The sequence below is a fragment of the Bufo bufo genome, chromosome 4, assembly GCF_905171765.1.
Source record: "Bufo bufo chromosome 4, aBufBuf1.1, whole genome shotgun sequence".
In the NCBI taxonomy this organism is placed as follows: Eukaryota; Metazoa; Chordata; class Amphibia; order Anura; family Bufonidae; genus Bufo; species Bufo bufo.
In genome coordinates this window covers 503,900,200-503,921,705 of record NC_053392.1, presented here as the reverse complement: position 1 = coordinate 503,921,705, position 21,506 = coordinate 503,900,200, and the positions used below count along the sequence as shown (strand labels likewise).

At 44.7% G+C, this 21,506-nt stretch overlaps 1 protein-coding gene across 4 annotated transcripts in view; it reads right to left on the bottom strand.

Annotated features, from left to right (window-relative positions):
* Nucleotides 1-21,506, bottom strand: part of NINL (ninein like) — a 146,433-nt gene that overhangs the window by 91,186 nt on the left and 33,741 nt on the right. For all 4 annotated transcript variants that reach the window (XM_040429642.1, XM_040429641.1, XM_040429645.1 and 1 more), the window contains exons 2-4: nucleotides 19,391-19,584; nucleotides 11,732-11,831; nucleotides 2,246-2,412 (exon numbers count right to left, since the gene is read on the bottom strand). In XM_040429642.1, coding sequence (XP_040285576.1) covers nucleotides 2,246-2,412; nucleotides 11,732-11,831; nucleotides 19,391-19,573 — 450 coding nt within the window. In that variant the 5' untranslated portion in view covers nucleotides 19,574-19,584. The remainder of the gene's footprint in view (nucleotides 1-2,245; nucleotides 2,413-11,731; nucleotides 11,832-19,390; nucleotides 19,585-21,506) is intronic.

Below are 21,506 nucleotides of genomic sequence, written 5' to 3'. Positions count from 1 at the left end.
CTGGGATGCAGTCCTGTAGGGAGGGGTTTATGTTTTTGTACGGATCCGCAAAAAAAATATGTATGACATCTGTGTGCATTCCATATTTTGCAGAACGGAACAGCTGGCCCTTCATAGAACTGTACTACCCCTGTCCATAATGCAGACACTAATAGGACATGTTCTATTTTTTTTTGCAGAACGGAAATACGGACACGGAATGCACACGGAGTAACTTCAGGTTTTTTTTGTGGACCCATTGAAGTGAATCCGCAAAAAAAAACCTGAACGGACACGGAAAGAAAATAAGTTTGTGTGCATGAGCCCTAAGTCTATGAGCGCACCCTCAATACAATACCTATAAGGCAGTACTCACATGAGGAAGGCAGACTGTCTTTCCACAAGCAGAAACAGTTAGCGCAGTTGAACGGTGCGCCGTGCTCCAGCCTTTCAGTATTGTAGCATGTGCTATATGCCTCATGTGTGCTCAGGTCAGATTTTTCTCCTCACTGACCATGAAGACTGTGGGCCGAATTTATCATTACGACTGTGGTGTGAAAAAGTTGCAAATTTTGTTATTCTGCCGGCCTCGCCACTTTCCCAATGGGGGGCATGGTGAGGGTGGGGCCATCATTTATTATTTTTTACGACAGTTTTCTGGCATTGAAGACAGACATCTACTCCGGCCAGGGACGGACGTAGATTTCAGTTCAGGAACATGCCTCGTCCTGAGTCAGGCGCAGTATTCACAAGCGCTCCTGTTTATCATAACCCGGCGTACGCCTATGGACCCAATGTATACCAAAAGAGACTCCTTTCGGCATTTATTGGGGTAGTGTCATATACTTTACTGTAGTAGACTGCTCTCTGTTTTGGTGAAACATCCAGTGAAAATTTTTTTTTTTTTATTTTTTTTTTTTTATTGGTTCTAATGCTTATTCAGCGGCATAAATCAGAGCTTTCCATCAGAGGTATATGTCAGGAAATACTCCTGAGCCTGACGTACATCTCTTAAGGAAGGCTCCTTTGTAATGTTAACTGGGTCTAAGCACAACATCAAATAAATACAGTGTATTAACACACAGGGCACTAATAATTAGTTAGTCTAGGTAGGGCAGTGAGGGTGTTAACATTAATATATCTGGGGTTCCATGGCAGTGAAGGGGTTAAGGTCCATATATCTCATATTCTATGGCTGTGAAAGAGTAGTCCACCTGCACACATAGATAGACTTGCAGAAATTCCGCACTTATTTCCATGAGTTTCCGCACCAAATCAAAAAAATCGGGAGCAGCAAATAGCAGGCAGCGACGGGAACGAGCCTCCCTAACGTCACCCACAATGGAGTGACGCAGGTGCCGGGGTAAGTATAACCTGTATGCATTTTGGGGGGCATTATAGGGGTTGGATAACCCCTTTCATTTTCAGATGAACAGTGTCCGTGTAATACAGATTGCAAAAACAAGCACACAGACCAAACACGGATTCTTCAAAGGTGAAACACAGATGGATTTTCGACAGACGTACAAACACGTAAATGTGAAGGAGGCCATAGCAGAATCCACGCGGAAAAAATGCCTGCAATCCGCAACATGTGCAGGTAGCCTTAAGGTCAGAATCAGTGTTTATGTAAGGCAGTGAAGGTTAATTTTAGGATCCCTGGCGGGCTGCTAGGGCATTGATTTTAAAGGATTGATTTTAGGATCCCTAGTGTGAAGTGAAGGGGTAATATTTCATAACTGGGGTCCAGTGGCTACTTACCTCTCCAAGCTCTAGCATTGTCCAGGCAGGAAGCCAACCACATTAAGGAAAAGTTCACATCACCGTTATTTTTCCGTTCTTCTGATCCGTCAGAAGAACAGAAAAATAAAATAAAATTAAAAAAAACTGATCTCAGACGGAAATGGCTCAAACGGATACCAAATGTACAAAACCGATGCACAGGATCTTTTTTTTTATATAAAATCAATTTTTTTTCTTTATGTCATAGAGACATATCAAACTTTTTGATCGATGGAGGTGTCTTAGTGCCGAGACCCCCACCATTTGCAAGAAGGAGAAGAGAGAAGCACTCACATATTGCTCTTTATACATCTAATAAACGCATATGACCAGTATTTTGTTATATTATCTACTATCACTTTGTTCTTTTTTTTTTTACTTTGGACAACAGAAATGAATTGATAAAATTGTGTGTAAACTAAATATTCCCTATACGTCAAATCTATCCATCCAGGCTTGGTGAAATCTCTTATACCATTCCCACCTCTACACTCTCCAATGAGGACGACCGTCTCAGCTGATTTTTCCTCTGGTCCTTGTCCTGCAAATATTTGTTGGCCTCATTTTCAACAGCTTCACGCTCAGGATGTGTATGTCGGCCATATCTCTTGTTCCCGTTCACAAATTTAGGTTGGACCTCCTCAGGGATCACTGAAAAACAGAAAAAAATAAATACAAGATCCATCAAAAGATCACACCAAATATTCTTAACTTATGAAAAAGCCCCATATAGTCAATGTAACTTCACACCCATGGCTTGACACTCCTGTGCTTAGGATTACACACACTAACTGGGCATTTGTCCCCAGACAGACCCTCTTATTCAGGCCTCATGCACATGGCTGTGTCTGTATTTCGGTGCACAAACCACGGATCTGCAATATACTTGCTACCTTTCACATTCCCCCTTCATTTTTCTCAACAGAAACCGCTATTCTCGTCTCCAATGCAAACCTGAATAGGACATGTTCTATAATTTATGGTACGGTCACACCAGGGGTGGACTGGGAACTTAAAATGGCCCTGGAAAAAAAATAAAAAATAAGAGTGGGCTCAATGTTGTAGGTAGGTCCAAATTGACAGAAAACAGGGCAGCACAAGTAGATGGAGCAAACACAAGTTGGCAGTCAGTAATACCATAGTGTAGCACAGAATACCATCCCACAGAACCAAATACCACAGTGCAGCACAAAATCCCTCCCCAGAAGCTGTCCCTCTGGGGTGGCCATCAATAGCTGCCACGTTCTGTCCTCCTTCTCCTCCAGTTGCCTCTAATATGGATATGGAGCAGGGGGCTTAGAAGGTGAGATGTGGGCCTCAACACCAACACCTTCAGCATGCTGCCTGGACTTCCTCCAATATTGACCTCTATAGTTCCTCCAGTAGTATGTACCCAACCAGCAGCAGTGAGGAGGACTCAGGTGGTCCTATGGGCACTGGCCCACCGGGAAATTTCCCTGTAGTGTCTTTGGCCAGTCCACCCCTGGGCCAAAAATATGGATGTGTGCATGGCCCCATAGAAATGAATGGGTCAGTGTGCTATGCAGAAAATGTGGATAGCTTGTGAATGAAAAATACACAGTCATTTCCTTGAGGCCTTAGAGGCCCCTCCAAATTATCCCTGATCCTTCCATTGGTGGAGGAAACCCTACACATATTGTATACTACACTTTCTCCTGAGCCTATGAACCAATCAGAAGCACAGATGGGGAATGTGACACCAGGCGCTCCAAAGCCCTAGCCAATGCCTGGCTCATACACATTAGATCACGGTCAGTTGAATGCTTGTTCAGCCAGAAGCTCTCTGACCCTACTGACCCCTCCGTGCACATGCACACTTGGCTCGGCAGAGCATGCACGTGTTTGAAATCAGAAGTGGGGACTAATTCTCTGCCAGACACCTCTGGTTGTGCCTTATCCCCCTGAAAGCAAAATGATCAGCCAAGTTGAAATTGTCTGCAAATGGTTAAAAAAAAAAAAAAACAGCTTATACTTCTCTCCAAATCCCCCAATGTACCCGGGTCCCTGCTGTGCTCCATTTCCTGTTCTTGGTAGGAAATGGTTGGGAATGCTACTCAACCGATCTATGGCTGCAGCGATGACCTGACTCACCTATTGAGTGGCATTCCCAGCCATTTGGAGGCCAAGAGAAGGAAGTTGAGTGCGGCAGGGACCTGTGCAGCAGCAGGTAGGTATGTATGTATGTATATTCACTTTTTGCATGCCGTTGGGGGAAAATTTTCAATGTGCTACTAGAATAACCCTTTAATATCACATTGTGTGTACATATTGCCTTTTATTTAACACTGTGGGGGGGGGACTTTTAAAGGTCATGTCAAGTCGTAAAGTTTACATACACCTTGGGCAGGTTCATTAAAGCTCATTTTTTCACAATTCATGACATTTAATCCTGGTGCACTTTCCTCTCTTAGGTCAGTTATGATTAGTACTAAATTTCAAGAATGTGAAATGTCAGAATAATGCCGGAGACAGTAATTTATTTAATCTTTTCTTTATTTCATCACATTCCCAGTGGCTCCGATTTTTACATACACCTAGTCGCAGTGATAGGCAAACTGCGGCTCTCCAGCTGTTGCAGAACTACAACTCCCAGCATGCAAAGACTGACTACAGCTTTCAGCCTACAGCAGGGCATGGTGGGAGTTGTAGTTTTGCAACAGCTGGAGAGCCGCAGTTTGCCTATCAGGATTTAAAAAGGCATGGGCCCACCTCAGACATTGATGGCATATTGCAAGGCACCAGGCAAGCGTGGCATGCTTTACATTCATTGCTACCGGAGTACTGAAAATAGCAGAGTAAGGCCTCATGCACACGACCGTATGCGTTTTGCGGTCCGCAAATTGCGGACCCGCAAAAAAACAAAAACGGATGTCGTTCTGTATGGCATCTGTTTTTTTTGCAGATCCATTGTAATAATGCCTAGAAAAAAATAGGACATGCACTATTTTTTTTGCGGGGCAACGGAACGGACATACTGATGCGGATAGCACATGGTGTGCTGTCCGCGTTTTTTGCAGACCCATTAAAATGGATCCGTATCCTATCGGAACGGACACGGAAACAAACAACGTTCGTGTGCATGTAGCCTAAGGGTACTTTCACACTAGCGTTTTTCTTTTCCGGCATAGAGTTCCGTCCTAGAGGCTCTATACTGGAAAATAACTGATCAGGCATATCCCCATGCATTCTGAATGGAGAGTAATCCGCTCAGGATGCATCAGGCTGTCTTCAGTTCAGTCTTTTTGACTGCTCAGGATGGAGATAATACCGCAGCATGATACGGTTTTATCTACGGCCAAAAAAAACTGAACACTTGCCTGAATGCCGGATCCAGCATTTGTATTAGTGGGGTCCTAGAGGTGGGACCTGCACCTGTCTGACATGCATGGCATACCCTAGTAAAATGTCATCAATGCCTAAGATGGGACAACCCCTTTAAATAGCTTGGAATATTCCAGAAAAAGTTGTCGAGGCTTTCGAAGTTTCTGATGTCTAAATTACATCATTTGAGATGATTGGAGGTGTACCTGTAGCCAGGCATGGGATTCAGCCGGTTCGCTCCGGTTCTACAGATCCAGTTGTTAAAATTACAGCCGGATCGGAGAACCGGCTGAATCCCGATCCGGTGCGGCGGGAGAGGAGCGCTTGCGGGAACGGCGTTCCTGCACTTTTTTCATAGCAGGAACGCCGTTCCCTTTCAGGGCAAAAGGACCAGGAAGCGGTGAAGGCTTTGTACTCACCGCTTCCTGATCCTCTGTAGGTAACGCGCTTGAAGTTAAAATATACCATCGGATTGGAGAAAACTCTGATCCGATGGTATATTTTAAATCCGAGGTGTTCCCATGCTGATGGGGACGCCCAAAAGCTGCATCATTAGTGGGCAGTGCGGCCTCCCCCCCCCCCCTCCCCGGTAATCATTGGTGGGCAGTGTGCCCTCCCCCCGCCCTTCCCAGTCTTAAAAATATTGGTGGGCAGTGTGCAGTTCCCCATCATAGGTGGCAGGGCAGTTCCAATCGGAGTCCCAGCAGTGTAATGCTGAGGCTCCGATCGGTTACCATGGCATACAGGACGCTACTGAAGTCCTGGCTGCCATGGTCAGTTACTCTGCAGCAGCATACTTACTGTGGCCGCCCGGTTGCTCCTTCTTGTAACTCACAGGTCTGTGCGGCGCATTGCTATAAGCATAAGCACTGCCCACCAATGATTTTTAATACTGGGAAGGGCGGGGGGAGGGCGCACTGCCCACCAATGATTTTAATACCTGGGAGGGCACACTGGGGGCCGGTGGAGAGGCTACTGGGGGCCGGTGGAGAGGCTACTGGGGGCTGCTATGAGGCATAGGGCTCTTATCTGAGATCTGATTGGGGGTCTTTCATATTGGGGTCTGAGCTAAGGTGTTATCTGAGGTCTTATTGGGGTCTTATAAACATTGGGGATCTTATTGGGGCTGTTAGCTTAGGTCTCATTAACATTGGGGGTCTGATTGGTGGTCTGACCTGAGGTATAATGAAAAATATTTTTTTTCCGGAGCAGCTTGGAGAAAAAAGGCCTCACAGTCTCCCACACTCCTTCTGCCCGGCCAAGCCAGCCAGCACCCCGGAGGCCAAGCCAGCCAGCACCCCGGAGGCCAAGCCAGCCAGCACCCCGGAGGCCAAGCCAGCCAGCACCCCGGAGGCCAAGTCAGCCAGCACCCCGGAGGCCAAGTCAGCCAGCACCCCGGGGGCCAAGCCAGCCAGCACACATGAGGCTAAGCCACCCAGCACCCATGAGGCTAAGCCACCCAGCACCCCTGAGTCTTCAGAACTGTAAGTAAATTATATATAAGGGGAGCTTATAATATGAAAGAGACCAATTATGTCTGAACAGACATATAGCGCAAATTCCAGTTTCTGTTCACGTTTTATGTTACACTGAATTTTCTGCGAAATTATATATATATATATATATATATATATATATATATATTTATTTATTATTAATTTATTTATTTTGGGGGGGGGGTCAGGGTGGCAGTGGATCTTGGGCGAGTTCCCACACTTTTTCCTAGGACTTGACCCCAGCTCACCTCCCTACATTCATCTGCATCACCGACGGCGATGCAGATGAACACTGCAGCAGGGCAAGGGAGAGGCGTCTCCCTTCCCTGTTCCTCTGATAGGCTGCTGGCCTTATGCAGCCCAGATGACGTAATTGCGCCGCCTGAGCCGTACAGCGCGGGACACAGGCCGGAAGAGGCCTGCATCGCATCGCTGACAGGGTGGAGGCAAGTGTTTTTGTTTTTTTTTTGCTTTTCTGTGGCGAAACTGGGGGCATTGTTTGCACATATGCAACATTATGGGAGTATCTACTGGCTGCATGGCTAACACATGGGGGTATCTACTGGGGGCATTTCTGGCATATGGGGGACACTATGGAAGCATCTACTGGGGGCATGGCTGGCACAAAGGGGACACTATGGGGGCATTGCTGGCACATGGGGGACACTATGGGGGGGCATCTATTGGGGGCATTGCTGGCACATGGGGACACTGAGGGCACATGAGGACACTATGGAGGCATCTACTGGCACATTATTGGGGACACTATGGGGGCATCTACTGGGGACATTGCTGGCACATGTGGACACTATGGGGGCATTGCTAGCACATAGGGAACACTATGGGGGCATCTTATACTGGCACATTATGGGGAAGAGGAGAGGAGCACTATGTGAGCATTTACCAGGCGCATTATATAGGGGTGTTTTATACTTGCACACATTATGGGGGCACTATGGGGACATTAGCTCAACGGGGCACTGAGGGAATTTTTTGTACTGGCACACAGAACGGGAGCATTTTTGAACTAGTGCACATAATAATAATAATAATAATAATAATAATAATAATAATTATTATTATTATTATTATTGAAGGTGGCAGGTGAGTTGTTAAGAAGGTATGAGGATGATGGAAAAGTAGGAACCTAAGATGTCTTTTGTCAAACTGCAGAGACCAGAGATGGGTGAAAAATCATCATGGCGGTCTGCTCTCAAAAGGAGAAGATGAAGAAAGAGAAGGTCTGCATCAGAGGAGAAGTCACTTGATGTAAGAGGTATGTGGTGCTGTATTCTGGATAGCACAGAATATAATATGTATGCAAATATGTCTTTAGTGCTAGGTACAAATGTGTATAAAATGTATATGGTGTAGGTAAATCTACTGTAAGTGTAGCCTAGGGGTCATTTATATACTGTATGGTGTATATTGTATATGTGATTATGTGAGTGTAGTGTCTATATAGTCTGTTTATGTATGCATACCTCCCAACCATCCCAGATCTGGCATAACTATGTACTGTGTGTGGAGCACAATGGAGACTAAGCAGGGTTGGGACATGTTCAGATAGACATTGGGAGGAGTTAGAGGTGTGGGCCAGCGCTGGAAAAAAAACTTCAACATTGATAGTTTAGCTCCTTAGGCTTTTTAAAAGTTTTGTGGTATGTGTGTGTAGTGCATACATGGTGTGTGTGTGTGTGTGTGTGTGTGTGTGTGTTGCATATATATGGTGTATGTATATGTAAACATGTGTCGTGACACCGCCTATTTGCCGTTGAGTAGGGAACCGGTTCTTAAAAATTGTAATCCCACCCCTGCCTGTAGCAACATTTTAAAGGCCAAACTTGAAGGCCTACATTTATTTTGATTTTTCTATGATCTCAAGCAAAGAGACATGAGCTAAGACATCAGAAAAAAACTTGTGGACTTCCACACATCTGGTACATCCTAAATGCCTGAAGGTACCACGTTTATCTGTTCAAATGTTAAAGGGAACCTGTCACCAGTTTTATGGTGTCCTAACTAAGGGCAACATAAATAAGTGACTGATTCTCTTAGCACAATGCTGGGTCACTTTCTTTAATTGACCCAGTCAATCTGCCAACATCTTGTATTGAAAAGCTCCAGCTGATAATGATGAGTCCTGAATATTCATGAGCTCCTGACTCTCCCCGCCCACCTGCTGCTGAATGACAGTTTGTTTCCATATGAATCAGCAGCAGGTGGGCAGGGGAGTGGCTATAGCTCTGAATTAAATATACGCTGGACTCAATGACATCACGCCGGACTCAAATCAGCTCATTAGCATGCAGCATCTTTGTGTGTATATTATGAGGTAACCATCTGTCACACCAGTAAGTGAATGCATCTAAAGTACTTTTTAGTAGTTAATGATTGTATATAATTAGTTAGATTATAATCAAATATAGTTTAAACACCATGGAACCACGCAGCCATCAGACCATTCAGAAAGGAAGAGCATTCTGTCTCATAGAGATGAACGTACTTTGGTGCGAAAAATACAAATCAATCCAAGAACAACAGCAAACAACTTTGTGAAGATGCTGCAGGAAACAAATACAAAAATGTCTATATAAACAGTAATTGTGTCCTCTATCGGCATGATCTGAAAGGCCACTCAGCAAGGAAGAAGCTGCTGCTCCAAAACCACCATAAAAAAGCCAGTTTATAGTTTGCAGCTGGACAATGGGACAAAGATCTAGTTTTTTGGAGAACTGTCCTCTAGTTTGATGAAACAAAATGGAACTGCCTGGCCATAATGACCATGGTTATGTATGCAGAAAATAGAGGGAGGCTTGCAAGCCAAAGAACACCATCTCAACAGTGAGGCACAAGGGGGAGAGTTCAGCAGGAGGGACTGATGGACTTCACCAAATAGATAACATTATGAGGAAGTAAAATAATGTGGAGATATTGAACCCATGTGTCTCAAGATATTAGCCAGGAATATACAGCTTGGGTGCAAATGGGTCTTCCAAATGGACAATGATCCCAAGCATACTTCCAATGTTGTGGCAAAATGGCTTCTGAACAACAAAGTGAAGGTAATGGAGTGGCCATCAAAAAGCCCTGACCTCCATTCCATAGAAAATGTTTGGGCAGAACTGTAAAAAGTATCTACAAGCAAGGAGGCCTACAAAGCTAAGGCTACTTTCACACCTGCGTTCAGGTGTCCGCTCGTGAGCTCCGTTTGAAGGGGCTCACGAGCGGTCCCGAACGCAGCCGTCCAGCCCTGATGCATTCTCAATGGAGGCGGATCCGCTCAGAATGCATCAGTCTGGCAGCGTTCAGCCTCCGCTCCGCTCAGTGAGCGGACACCTGAACGCTGCTTGCAGCGTTCGGGTGTCCGCCTGGCCGTGCGGAGGCGAGCGGATCCGTCCAGACTTACAATGTAAGTCAATGAGGACGGATCCGCTTGAAAATGACACCATATGGCTCAATCTTCAAGCGGATCCGTCCCCCATTGACTTTCAATGTAAAGTCTGGATGGATCCGCTCAGGCTACTTTCAGACTTAGAAATTTTTCTAAGTTATAATGCAGACGGATCCGTTCTGAACGGATGCAAACGTCTGCATTATAGGAGCGGATCCGTCTGATGAAACATCAGACGGATCCGCTCTGAACGCTAGTGTGAAAGTAGCCTAACACAGTTACACCAGTTCTGTGAGGAGGAATGGGACTAAATTACAGAAACTTATTGTAAGAAGCTTCTCGAGGGCTACCCAAAATGTATGACCCAGGTTAGACAATTTATAGGTAATACTATCAAATATTGTATGTAAACTTCTGAGCCACAGGGAATGTAATGAAATAAATTAAAACTCAAGTAAATGATTGTCTATAGTATAAGGCCTCTTTCACACGACCGTATGGCTGTTTCAGTGTTTTGCGGTCCGTTTTAAACGGATCCGTTGTTCCGTTTCCGTTGTGTTTCCGTTCCGTTTTTCCGTTCTTCCGTATGGCATATACAGTATACAGTAATTTCATAGAAAAAAATTGGGCTGGGCATAACAATAGATGGTTCCACAAAAAACGGAACGGATACGGAAGACATACGGATGCATTTCCGTATACATTCCGTTTTTTTTGCGGACCCATTGACTTTAATGGAGCCACGGAACGTGATTTGCGACCAAATATAGGACATGTTCTATCTTTCAACGGAACGGAAAAACGGAAACGGAATGCATACGGAGTACATTCCGTTTTTTTTGCGGAACCATTGAAATGAATGGTTCCGTATACCCGACCGTATACGGAACGCAAAAAACGGCCCGCAAAACGGAAAAAAAAAAAACGGTCATGTGAAAGTGGCCTAACTCTGACATTTCACACTCTTGAAATATAGTAGTGATCCTAACTGACCTAAGAGAGGAAACGTGTATCAGGATTAAATGTCAGGAATGGCGATTTTTTTTTTATTTTAAAGCGACCCTCCAGCTGAAGATAAAAAATTCACATTAACTGGGGAACTAAAAGAACACTTAGATGGTGCCCTCCTTTTCATCTGTTTTTTGTAGATGTGCTAATAATTCCCAGGCTCAACTTCTGTCATCCAAGATGGCTACACTACTTCTCAGACCATCTGATACACACTGTTCATCGGCAGACCAAGCCACTTCCTCTTGTCCGGCCCTGCTCCTGGATTGGCCAATCCAAGGGCTTGCACAGTATGAATCAGATAGTCTGAGGAGCGGTCCAAGCCATCTTGGATTGCAGAAGAGATGCCTGAGAATCGGTGGCTCTGCAGCTGAACAGATGAAAAGGAGGTCACCAGGTAAGTGCTCTGTTTGTTCCCCACATTTTATCTTGAATTAGAGGGTCACTTTAAGGAATGTGGCTAAGGTGTATGAAAATACAGGACTTCAACTATATATACCTAGTGGTTAATTAGCATTTCTATACCTTGTAGGCTATACATGGAGACTGCGTTATATGTTTTGTTATGCATAGATAAAACATCACTACACGTCCACCTGCTATATCGCCACCTACTGTCAGAAACTTGTAAAATACCAAACTCCAGCACATAAGTAGTAACCATTTCTTGTACAGCACATTACACAAATTTTGTACAAAACAGGATACTAAAATAAAATTATTGTCTTACCAGGCTCTAAATAACTACTCTCATCATCATCAGAAATACTTATGTCAATAGTTGATGACAGGACAGCCACAAATCCTTCTTTAAACTCTTCAAAATTGACCTAGAACAAAACAAATTATATGTTATCTTAATAATCACTTGTTGCATGTTTCAGCTGCTAAAGGTGGAGAGTATGTTCTCCTTTTCAAGGCCCTCACATATTTCATTTATAATTCTAGATGCCTCGGTATGTCTGAACATTATATGGTCAGCCCATTGACTTTAAAGGAGTTGTCAAGCCGTAAGAACTTATCCCCTTGACTGTGGATAAGGGGATAAGTTCTTACGGCTTGACAAGTATCTGACTGGTGGAGGTCCAACCACCAGGACCTTCAGTAATCACAAGAATGAGGTGCCAGATTGGTGCTGTGGTCATGCATGCTGCCTTTCCATTCAACTCTATGGGGGAAAATTTATCAAAACTGGTGTAAATGAAAACTGGCTTAGTTGCCGATAGCAACCAATCAGATTCCACCTTTCATTTTCCAAAGGAGCTCTGAAAAATGAAAGGCGGAATCTGATTGGTTGCTATAGGCAACAAAGCCAGTTTTCATTTACACCAGTTTTAATAAATTTACCCCTATGGGACTGCTTGAGCTGAACGTTGTACTCTGCTTCTCTTCGGCAGACCCAAATAGTAGAATGGAGCGCCAGCGAACATGCCTGACCGGCATGCTATTCACTTCAGGTATTCTGGCACCTTATTCCAGCAGGCTGACCCCCACCAATCAGACACTTATCCCCTATCCTGTGGACAGTGGAAAAAGGTCTTATGGTGGGACATGCCCTTTAATTAGAATGGTGTCATTCCTATTTCTCCTGTAATGAAGCTTCAGGATAATAGAAAGCTTACTGCCAGGTAGTCATTGATCACTCAGAGTACGAGCATAACACAATGTTATAAACCTATGTGCAGGGGACTGTCCAAAGGAGAGGACCTCTTTAAAGGGTTTCTACAAACAATTTTAGACTAGAACCTTCAGAAATCACAGGTGCATATCCATGAAGCAAACAGGATTATCAAAAAGTAGATGGCTGCGCACCATTATACATACAAACAATAGAGCTAAGAAATGGGGGTCATTCTAAATAAAAGTGGTACAATACCGACTATAAGTGAGTCAATGGAAGCTCTTAGCGCACATATTTGATCAAACGTGTGTCGGGCCCATCTACCAGGCGTCAAGGTGGCTTCCGCAGATGGGCCCTAACACTAGTATACTGCCTTTCTTTGGACTTACCTAAGCCTACAATATTCAGGGCAGTGTAGGAACCAGCTACATACGTATTCTGCTCAGAAGCCCCAGCTAGATGGGCGTGTTCAGTCTAAAAGAGGCGCTACCCTCAATATACAGTTGCAAGACAAAGTATGTGAACCCTTGGATTTAATAACTGGTTGAACCTCCTTTGGCAGCAATAACGTCAACCAAACGTTTCCTGTAGTTGCAGATCAGACGTGCACAACGGTCAGGAGTAATTCTTGACCATTCCTCTTTACAGAAATGTTTGAGTTCAGCAATATTCTTAGGATGTCTGGTGTGAATCGCTTTCTTGAGGTCATGCCACAGCATCTCAATCAGGTTGAGGTCAGGACTCTGACTGGGCCACTCCAGAAGGTGCATTTTCTTCTGTTTAAGCCATTCTGTTGTTGATTTACTTCTATGCTTTGGGTCGTTGTCCTGTTGCAACACCCATCTTCTGTTGAGCTTCAGCTGGTGGACAGATGGCCTTAAGTTCTCCTGAAAAATGTCTTGATAAAGTTGGGAATTCATTTTTCCTTCGATGATAGCAATCCGTCCAGGCCCTGACACAGCAAAGCAGCCCCAAACCATGATGCCCCCACCACCATACTTTACAATTGGGATGAGGTTTTGATGTTGGTGACTGTGCTGTGCCTCTTTCTCCACACATAGTGTTGTGTGTTTCTTCTAAACAACTCAATATTTTGCCAGTACTGCTGTGGAACATCCAGGTGCTCTTGTGCAAACTGTAAACGCGCAGCAATGTTTTTTTTTGGACAGCAGTGGCTTCCTCTGTGGTATTCTCCCATGAAATCCATTCTTGTTTAGCGTTTTACGTATCATACATTCGCTAACAGGGATGTTAGCATATGCCAGAGACTTTTGTAAGTCTTTAGCTGACACTCTAGGATTCTTCTTCACCTCATTGAGCAGTCTGCGCTGTGCTCTTGCAGTCATCTTTACAGGACGGCCACTCCTAGGGAGAGTAGCAGCAGTGCTGAACTTTCTCCATTTATAGACAATTTGTCTTACCGTGGACTGATGAACAGCAAGGCTTTTGGAGATACTTTTATAACCCTTTCCAGCTTTATGCAAGTCAACAATTCTTAATCGTAGGTCTTCTGAGAGCTCTTTTGTGTGAGGCATCATTCCCATCAGGCAAACCCAGAACTGGTGTGTGTTTTTTATAGGGCAGGGCAGCTGTAACCAACACCTCCAATCTCATCTCATTGATTGGACTCCAGTTGGCTGACACCTTACTCCAATTAGCTCTTGGAGATGTCATTAGTCTAGGGCAGACCTGGGCAAACTACGGCCCGCGGGCCGTATACGGCCCGGCGGACCTTTTAATCCGGCCCCCGGGCGGAGCCAGAGGCGTGCCAAGCAACGATACCCCTCCTCCGCGAATGAAGAGGACTTCCGACTCGGCGTGCTGCGTGTGGCATGGCGCGGTGGCAGGGAGGCAGCGTCAGCGGCAGTACTGTCTAGGTAAGACACAGCAGGGGGGGGGGGGGTGCCTCGTGCGAGCCGTACCCGGGACCCGGCCGGCCGCAATTATTCCCTTCTCTGTAACAGCGCAGCGCCCGCGGCTCTCATAGTATCGGCTGTGACTGTCTGACACTGACAGTCACAGAGCCGACAAGCATGAAGCTGCGGCCGCCTCCCCCTGTGCTGTGTGTAGTCAGTGTGACTAACACATGGCTGATCATCTCTGAGCATTACGTTTCTAAAGGCAAGGGGGGGGGGGGGAGGGGTGTGTACTATTGTAAGGGGGGGGGGGGTGTTCTGTATATGATGGGGGGGCCGGGGGGGTGTTCTGTACACAAGGGGACAATGGCTGGATTCACAGGGGGACAATGGCTGGATTCACAGGGGGACAATGGCTGGATTCACAGGGGGACAATGGCTGGATTCACAGGGGGACAATGGCTGGATTCACAGGGGGACAATGGCTGGATTCACAGGGGGACAATGGCTGGATTCACAGGGGGACAATGGCTGGATTCACAGGGGGACAATGGCTGGATTCACAGGGGGACAATGGCTGGATTCACAGGGGGACAATGGCTGGATTCAGAGGGGGACAATGGCTGGATTCACAGGGGGACAATGGCTGGATTCACAGGGGGACAATGGCTGGATTCACAGGGGGACAATGGCTGGATTCACAGGGGGACAATGGCTGGATTCACAGGGGGACAATGGCTGGATTCACAGGGGGACAATGGCTGGATTCACAGGGGGACAATGGCTGGATTCACAGGGGGACAATGGCTGGATTCACAGGGGGACAATGGCTGGATTCACAGGGGGACAATGGCTGGATTCACAGGGGGACAATGGCTGGATTCACAGGGGGACAATGGCTGGATTCACAGGGGGACAATGGCTTTCACTAATATGAGTCACAAATAGTGAAAAATGTTCATTGTTTTGGGAAATTTTGTTTAATAAATTTAAATTTTTTTCTTGTAAGGCAACCTCACTTTTTCATTGTTTAACTATAACAAGTACTCGTACCAGTTGTCCAACAATGATATTTACTGCTTTTTATAAAGAAATACAATTGATTTTATGCAGTATTGAGTTTAGCCTTTTGGCCCGGCCCTCCAAAATATTTTCAGTTTCTCATGTGGCCCCATCGAAAAAATAATTGCCCACCCCTGGTCTAGGGGTTCACATACTTTTTCCACCTGCACTGTGAATGTTTACATGGTGTGTTCAATAAAAACATGGTAACATTTAATTCTTTGTGCATTATTAGTTTAAGCAGTCTGTGATTGTCTATTGTTGTGAAGATCAGATCACATTTTATGACCAATTTGTGCAGAAATCCATATAATTCCAAAGGGTTCACATACTTTTTCTTGCAACTGTATACTACAAGAGAATTTAGACTAGAACCTTCAGAAATCACAGGTGCATATCCATGAAGCAAAACATAAAAAAAAAAAAAAATGGCTGCACACCATTATACATACAAACAATAGAGCTAAGAAATGGGGGTCATTCTAAATAAAAGTGGTAGTCTCTTGTAGTATATATTGAGGGTAGCGCCTCTTTTAGACTGAACATGTCCATCTACCTGGGACTTCTGAGCAGAGTACGTATGTAGCTGGTTCCTACACTGCCCTGAATATTGTAGACTTAGGTAAGTCCAAAGTGAGGCAGTATACTAGTGTTAGGGCCCATCATGTTACTGAGAGAGTAGTGGATGCATGGAATAGCCTTCCTGCAGAAGTGGTAGCTACAAATACAGTGAAGGAGTTTAAGCGTGCATGGGATAGGCATATGGCTATCCTTCATATAAGATAGGGCAAAGGGCTATTCATAGTATTCGGTATATTGGGCAAACTAGATGGGCCAAATGGTTCTTATCTGCCGACACATTCTATGTTTCTATGACACATTCTATCTGCGGAAGCCACCTTGACGCCTGGTAGATGGGCCCGACACGTATGTGCGCTAAGAGCTTCCATTACTCATTTATAGTCGGTATTGTACCACTTTTATCTAGAATGATCCCCATTTCTTAGCTCTATTGTTTGTATGTATAATGGTGTGCAGCCATTTTTTTTTTAAAGGGTTTCTGTCATCATAAATTACGTTATGTAACTGACTGACATTAGCGATGGGCTAATGTCAGCACTACATAACAGTAGGATGTATAACCCTCTGCCTGCTGCTGTTTTATGCCAATGAGCCTCTAGGTGCTATAAGGGGTTTGCTTCAGCACCGAGAGGCTCGGTCCACTCACCCATTGGCACGCCCAGGCTTAGAAAGCCCACTGTTATGTACGGCCGACATTAGCACATGGCTAATGTCGGTCAGCTACATAACGTAATTTATGATGACAGAAACCCTTTAAGCATCAGCAACACTTCATAGTATCTTCATTGTTCTATTCCTTCTAACTGCAGCTTGCATCTATTTTTATGTATCAGGAAAACTGGTTGAAGGTGTCATATTTAATCTTAAGAACGTAAAACAGAAATAAGTATAAAATAAAAAATTAAAAACAGCTGAACATAGCTGCATTCACCACATCAGATGCAAGAATGTAACTTGCCGGTTCTTTAAAGCAAATGGTTTTCTAAAGCTCAGAGCTGCTAAGTAACATCAAACAGAAAAATACCAATACACATAATACAAGCCATTATTCCAAATAGTTACAATTGACATGAACATACATACACACACTGTGTACACACACACACTAATAGTAGCTATTCATAAAGTATAATAAATATTGAATATACTACTACTAATGTCAATCAAAGTGTTTCAGGGTTTGCACTGATTTTGATCAACCAATAGCATTAAAAAAAAAAACGAAGGGAAATATCAATGTCAACATTTCCTGCCGCTCACAATGGACTTGTATTTTATTAAAGAGAACCCGTCATCAACTTTATGCTACCCATACTAATGGCAGAATAAAGTAGAGACAGGGGAGTTGATTTCAGCCGTCTGTCATTTATAAGTTAAAAGTAAGTGGTTGCCGAGAACCAACATCAATCATTGCAGACTGGGCCTGGAAAAGAGTCCCGGCCACCTGAGAAGAGTCCTGGTTATTCATGGATTCCTGCTCTTCCGCCCACCTGCTGATGTCTGACAGTCTTCTACCAGGTTTTCTCCCTTTCTCTCTAGGAAAGAAATGCCAATCATCAGCAGATGGGTGAGAGCAGGAGATTAGGAATAACCAGGACTCTTCTCATGTAGATTTGACTCTTTTCCAGGCGTGTGCTGCAATGATTAAGATGCTGGTTCTCGGCAACCACTTACCTTTAGCCCATGAGTGACACACCGCTGAAATCAGCATTTCTGTCACTATCTTATGCTGCCCTCAGGACTGGGGGTAAGTCCATATTATTTCTAGGAAAACCCCTTTAATATATTTATATCAATTGGAACATCTTTCCTCAATGCAGAGCTCCAAATGTTCTGCATAGCCAGAGTTTATTGACAGATTGAACGGAGTAAACTTCTATGTTCCCTCCAGTGATGGCCGCAAGCAGCCAGAATTGTATCTGTTAAAGAAGGCAGGTAACTACTCATCACCTGTATGTTTTAGAACTACTTGCATTCCCCATGTAATAACAATTCCGTAACATCTACTCTTCTGACTCTGCGTTGTCCAGTTCCTTTATTATTCCTGCTAGAAGTTATGAATAAATTGCTAGGAATTTGCAATGAAGGTCCAGATGGGGGTTACTAGTAGGGGGTGTGTTCCTTCACAATCTGACACTATCCAATCAGTGCTGCCAGTCTCAGACTGTGCAGGGACACATCTCCAACTGGTAACACCCATCTGGACCTTTATTGCAGCATGCTGGCAATTCATTAATAAACCTCTACAAGATATAGGGCATAACTGTTACATCAGTAGGGCTCTAACCACTGGGACTCCCAACAATCACAAAATAAGGTTCCAGTGTTCCCTGTATGATTGCAGTGGCAGTAGAGCAGGTGTACTACCACCCCATTCAAACTGTATGGGACTGCCCTTAGGTTTAGAATGTAGCAGTAGTATGCATGCTTGCCCATTCTAGTGACTGGTTGGGGGGTCCCATCGGTCTGTCCACACCTGAACTAACATTCATCCCCTATCCCCTGGACACACCGGAAATTGCTTGGACATCCCACGCAGCCAGTCACTGGCTGAGGCATGTCACCACTGCAGCCAGTGACTGGCTGAGCGGGCAGGACAAGCAGCTTCTGGCATGTCAAGCCCGACCAAAGGAGGTAGAGAGGAGCAGGGACCAGAGCGGCAGCCAAACACCATTGTTAAGGTGAGTACTCAGTTATTTTTGCCCTGTCCAACCCCATTTTTATTTAAAGGGTCACTGAGTTTTTAAAACTACGTCAGAGATATATCAAAACTTTTGATCGGTGGGGGTGTGAGTGCTCCGACCCCCACCAATCTCTAGAACGAGGAGAGAGTAGCTCTCTCCTGACTGCAGGAGATGGAACCAAGACAGGCCCATAGACTTTCTACTGAGTCTGTCTCCTGCAGAGAGGAGACAGAGATATGCGAGCGCCTCTTTCTCCTCATTCTAGGGATTAATGGCGGTCTCAGCACTGAGACCCTCACCGATCAAAACTTTTGATATGTCTGTATGGCATATGAAATGTTTTATGAAAACTCAATGACCCTATAAAGTATGACTCCAGAATACTCCTTTTATTCTTATCACATGCTGAAATACTAGCTAAATGAATATGATATGCAGTGAGCTCCCTCTAGTGGTGGCAAAGCAGGCCCCTAACCTGGTTAGGTCCCGGAGGACGATACCAACTATACTGCCCCAATGATGGCCCTGCAGAAAAATGTAAAAGTTTACTGATCCACAAGCCCATTACTGGAAAGAAGACTTACTCTGGAAAGCAGGTCATTTCCTAGGAGGGTTTGCAGAAGAAGAGGGAGTTGAGTTTCTAGATGGAGTTTGTGACAAAGGTCTGTCAGCTCCTCTTTGTCCAGGTATCCAGTGCCCGTTGTGTCACAGCTGTTGAAAACCTCTTGAAGCTGGGACACATATTTGTTCTCCTCTTCCTGGTCCATCCCATAGCAGACTGTAAAAGACATCCAGGAGTGATAATTACAAGGTGGACCTCCTGTACCACTGGAGCGTGACGTTACAGTAGGTGATGCTGGATTTACACATTGTTCTATGGACCACTGACAAACTCGTTTTGAAGTATTAGCTTTAATGTGCTCAAGGGCTGTATAGCAAGCTCCTTGCACTTAAGAGGGGAGCAATTCATAGTCTGGGGGCATTTGCTTTAGAAGTGATGCATGCAGTGATAAGGAAATGCTTTTGAAAATGTGAATGCAAAATAGCGAAGCAGTATGTAGCGGTATGTGGTTACATACAATAGATGCTAATCCCACATGCAAAGCTTTTCATGGCTGGATGAGAGGTAGTCACACTATGCCCTAACGTCGCTACAGGTTAGAGGAACACAATTCTACTATTCAAAAAGTCAAAGAATGTAAACCCTGCATAAAAATACATTTTATTCTCCCAAAATGTTCATCCTCTTCACTACTGAGACAAGGATATAGGATATAGAATATATTTAGTGTATTTCCATTCTGGTCTTGTCCCCAATTGTAATCTGTGAAGGAATCTGGGAGCAGCAGCTCAATTCCCCTGCAGCGTCACCACGAGGAAAATGGAGAAATTACACAGTTCTCATTGAAATCAAAAGCATGAAGATGCTGGTTCCTCCAAATCAAAAGACGTTTGGTAGCTGCTCTGGCTAAGAGATGAGGGCCCCACCCTTCTATTAATTCAGGGTGGTCTCATCCCATCCATAGATGGCATATCGCTAGGATATGCCATCGATGCCAGATAGGAGTGGGTCCTAGAAATTGGACCCGCACCTTTCTCCAGAACTAAGCTATCAAAGACTAGTCACACATACAGGGCCATTTCCAGCAATGGCCGCACTTGTGTGGTCCTCTGTCCATTCATTTCTATGGGACTTCCGAAAATAGCCAATAGAGAGCATGGTGCTCTTTGGGAGCCCCCTTCTAGAGATAGGTGTGGGAAGGGGCGCATTGGCCATAGACCTTATAGGGAAATTTCCTGGTGGGACGATGCCTCCTCACAGCCGGCCAGTGGACGTTTTTGGGATGTATTTTGTGCTGTTGGCGGCAGTATTTTGTAGTATTTGGCTCTGTTGGGGTGGTGCAATTTATCACAATATGGTATTGCTGGCCCCCCTACTTATGTTGGCCCTGCCTTCCATCAATTTGGACCAGACTACTAAAACGGGGCCACTTTTAGTATTTTTTTCCAGGGCTACTTTGAGTTCCCAGTCCAAGCCTGGGTGTGGGTCCTGCACCTACAGTATGTCCCTGATGGAAATACCCCTTTAATAGGATATTTGAAAAAAAAAATTCTAACCTAAGCAACTATTTTAAATTGTGTTTTTTAACAAGAAACTGGAATACAGGGAAAATGTCCCTTCCAGATTATAATGAAAGCTAATAGGGTTTTCCAGCCAGTACAGAGATAAATCTCCTAGAAAATAAGTCATCCAGTGTTATTTTACTAGTGCTGATAAGGGAAGATGTTATCTGCTAGTATAATAGTAGATGTAGTATTTATGACAGCTCCATTGTTCTCTTGATAGACTTAGATAAGGATGCCCACAGAAGAGCATTGTACTGATCAGTGAAATGTGTGATGCTCACTCATCCCCCTTCCCTCCCTAGCTGGAGAGACTAGTCTGACTAAAGGTGGATTTAGGCGTGGCGAGCAGAAGTCAATTATCATGAAGGAAGCGTTCCTTCCCGAAAGTCGGCTGCTCGTTAAAAGTGAAGGTGAAGCACTGCATTTAAGGTCCATTCACAAGACCGTATTTCTGGGAGCAATTCATTTCAACGGGGCCGCAAAAGATGCAGACAGTGCACCGTGTGCTGTCCGCATGGATACTTCCGTTCCACGGCCCTACAAAAAAGATAGAGTATGTCCTATTCGTGTCCG